We start from the raw sequence: 2,500 nt of genomic DNA, 5'->3' as shown, positions 1-2,500 counted from the left end.
CCTCAAATCCACAAAGACCATGCAAGGATGCTTACTTCAGTGTTACCACCCCATAAATCGTTTTCTAGATGTGCTCCTCCTTTACAGCATAAATTTGTGTGTGTGTGTGTGTGTGTGTGTGTGTGTGTGTGTGTGTGTGTGTTTTTGTGACATTTTAGCCTGATTAATTGACCCGTTCCCTGTTAAGCTCTGTGTGTTTGCACACGTTCATTTCCTCCTGATCTACTTCCTGTTTGTGAGGATGATGTAAAGGCAACATGAACCAAGCTCATTAAAGAATTTTGAATGTCAAAGTGTTGTATTTTGACTAGATCACTTCTCTAATACGTGTGTGTGTGTGTGTGTGTGTGTGTGTGTGTGTGTGTGTGTGTTTAGAATGCGACTCAGGAGCTGGGGGAGGAGGTGGAGGACGGCGCGGTGTTCTCCATCTCGGTGCGCAGGGTGCAGGTGCAGCCGTCGGTCAGTAAGGGGCAGCGGTGGCTGGGCGTGGACTCGGACTCAGCGCTGAGTCTGTACGAGACGAGTAAACTGCGCACCATTAAGGCGGGGACGCTGGAGAGACTGGTGGAGTACATGGTCTCCTCGTTCAGGGAGAACGACTCCACCTACGTCACCATCTTCCTCTGTACATATCGCTCGTTTACCACCACCAACCAGGTGCTCGACCTCCTGCTCAACAGGTACGGATGGCATGAGCTTCGGACAGGAGAGAGAAAGAGATAAAAGAGATAAAGAAATAAGGACTGGATGAAGAGATAAAAAAGAGAAAAAGAGAGAGAGTGAGAGAAGGAGAAGATGGAAGGAGAGACTGCATGAAAGAGAATGAATTAAGAGGAAGAAAGAGGAGAGTGGGATTGAGACGAAGGAGTTAGAAGTGACGTAGAGATACAAACATGGACAGAGATAAGGATAGAATGATCAAGAGAGAAAGATGAGAAAGAGATAATGAAGGGAAAGATGATGGGAAATAGATAAAAAGATAAAAAGAGAGAGATAAAAAATAGGAAAAATAAATGGACTGATGTTAGCTCGGTTTCCATGGTAACATAGATGTCTGACGGATTGTGGGTCAGCACTTTAATTCTAAAAATAAAGAAAGTGACGTGTGAAAACGTGTGCTGATGTTTCAGATATGCAAAACTGCAGCCGGGGTCAGAAGGTCACAGAATCACACACGATGACCGCACTGAGCTCAGGAAGTGAGTAACACACACACACACACACACACACACACACACACACACACACACACACACACTCTCATCAGTACCAGACACCCCTCCTGTCTCTCGTCCTCAGCACCATCTCCTCGATCCTGGGGGCGTGGCTCGATCAGTACTCCGAGGATTTCTGGAAGCCGCCGGAATACAGCTGCCTCAGATGTCTGATCTCATACCTGCACGTCAACTTCCCCGGATCAGACCTGGAACGCCGGGCGTGCAACCTGCTTACACACTTTCACCGCAGGCTACAGCAGGAACCTGAGCCTGAGGGTCAGAACAAACACACACACACACACACACTAATGTATATACACACACACACACACACACACACACACACACACACACTAATGTATACACACACGCACGCGCACACACACACACACACACACACACACACACACACACACACACAGACAAATGTGTATACATACACACACATACACACACTCACGAACACACAGACATGTATACATATACACACATATACCTACACACACACACACACACACACACACACACGATTCTGAATCACTCTGTGTATGTGTGTGTGTGTGTGTGTGTGTGTGTGTGTGTGTGTGTGTGTGTGTGTTTAGTGCTGGATCATGGGTCATATCACTTCTCAGTCCTGGAAGAGAACGGTTATGAGGACGATCGTCCAGATTTTCTGACCTTTGACCCCACAGTGGTGGCTGAACAGTTCACTCTCATGGATGCGGTGAGTGTTGCCATGGTAACAAAGGCGCTATACATATAAAAAAGCTGATACAGTTACAGGATTGCTATTGGAACAGAGATGCTACAGTAAGATGGTTGCTATGGGAACAGAGATGCTACAGTAAGATGGTTGCTATGGGAACAGAGATGCTACAGCAAGATGGTTGCTATGGGAACAGAGATCATTCAGTTACAGGGTTGCTATGGGAACAGAAATGCTACAATAAGAAGGTTGCTATGGGAACAGAGATGCCACAGCAGGATGGTTGCTGTGGGAACAGAGATGCTACAGTAAGAGGGTTACTGTGGTAACAAAGATAATACAGTAAGAGGGTTGCTATGGGAACAGAGATGATACAGTATGATTGTTGCTATGGGAACAGAGATGATACAGTATGATTGTTGCTATGGGAACAGCGATGATACAGTATGAGATTTCCATCCTTCCTCTGTTCTCTTTCTCATGTGTATCCTGTGTGCGGTTGTTCAGGAGCTGTTTAAGAAGGTGGTGCCGTACCACTGTCTGGGCAGCATCTGGTCTCAAAGGGATAAGAAAGGAA

The 2,500-nt window shown here is 46.3% G+C and overlaps 1 protein-coding gene across 6 annotated transcripts in view; it reads left to right on the top strand.

Annotated features, from left to right (window-relative positions):
- Positions 1 to 2,500, top strand: part of ralgds (ral guanine nucleotide dissociation stimulator) — a 37,290-nt gene that overhangs the window by 26,192 nt on the left and 8,598 nt on the right. For all 6 annotated transcript variants that reach the window (XM_083564722.1, XM_083564720.1, XM_083564721.1 and 3 more), the window contains exons 2-6: positions 376 to 680; positions 1,131 to 1,199; positions 1,300 to 1,493; positions 1,820 to 1,941; positions 2,431 to 2,500. The exon at positions 2,431 to 2,500 is cut by the window's right edge and continues 146 nt beyond it. In XM_083564722.1, the coding sequence (XP_083420848.1) occupies positions 376 to 680; positions 1,131 to 1,199; positions 1,300 to 1,493; positions 1,820 to 1,941; positions 2,431 to 2,500 (760 nt within the window). The remainder of the gene's footprint in view (positions 1 to 375; positions 681 to 1,130; positions 1,200 to 1,299; positions 1,494 to 1,819; positions 1,942 to 2,430) is intronic.

This window comes from Silurus aristotelis, assembly GCF_946808225.1.
Source record: "Silurus aristotelis genome assembly, chromosome: 16".
NCBI classification, from domain to species: domain Eukaryota; kingdom Metazoa; phylum Chordata; class Actinopteri; order Siluriformes; family Siluridae; genus Silurus; species Silurus aristotelis.
This window is presented reverse-complemented; position numbering and strand designations above follow the sequence as displayed.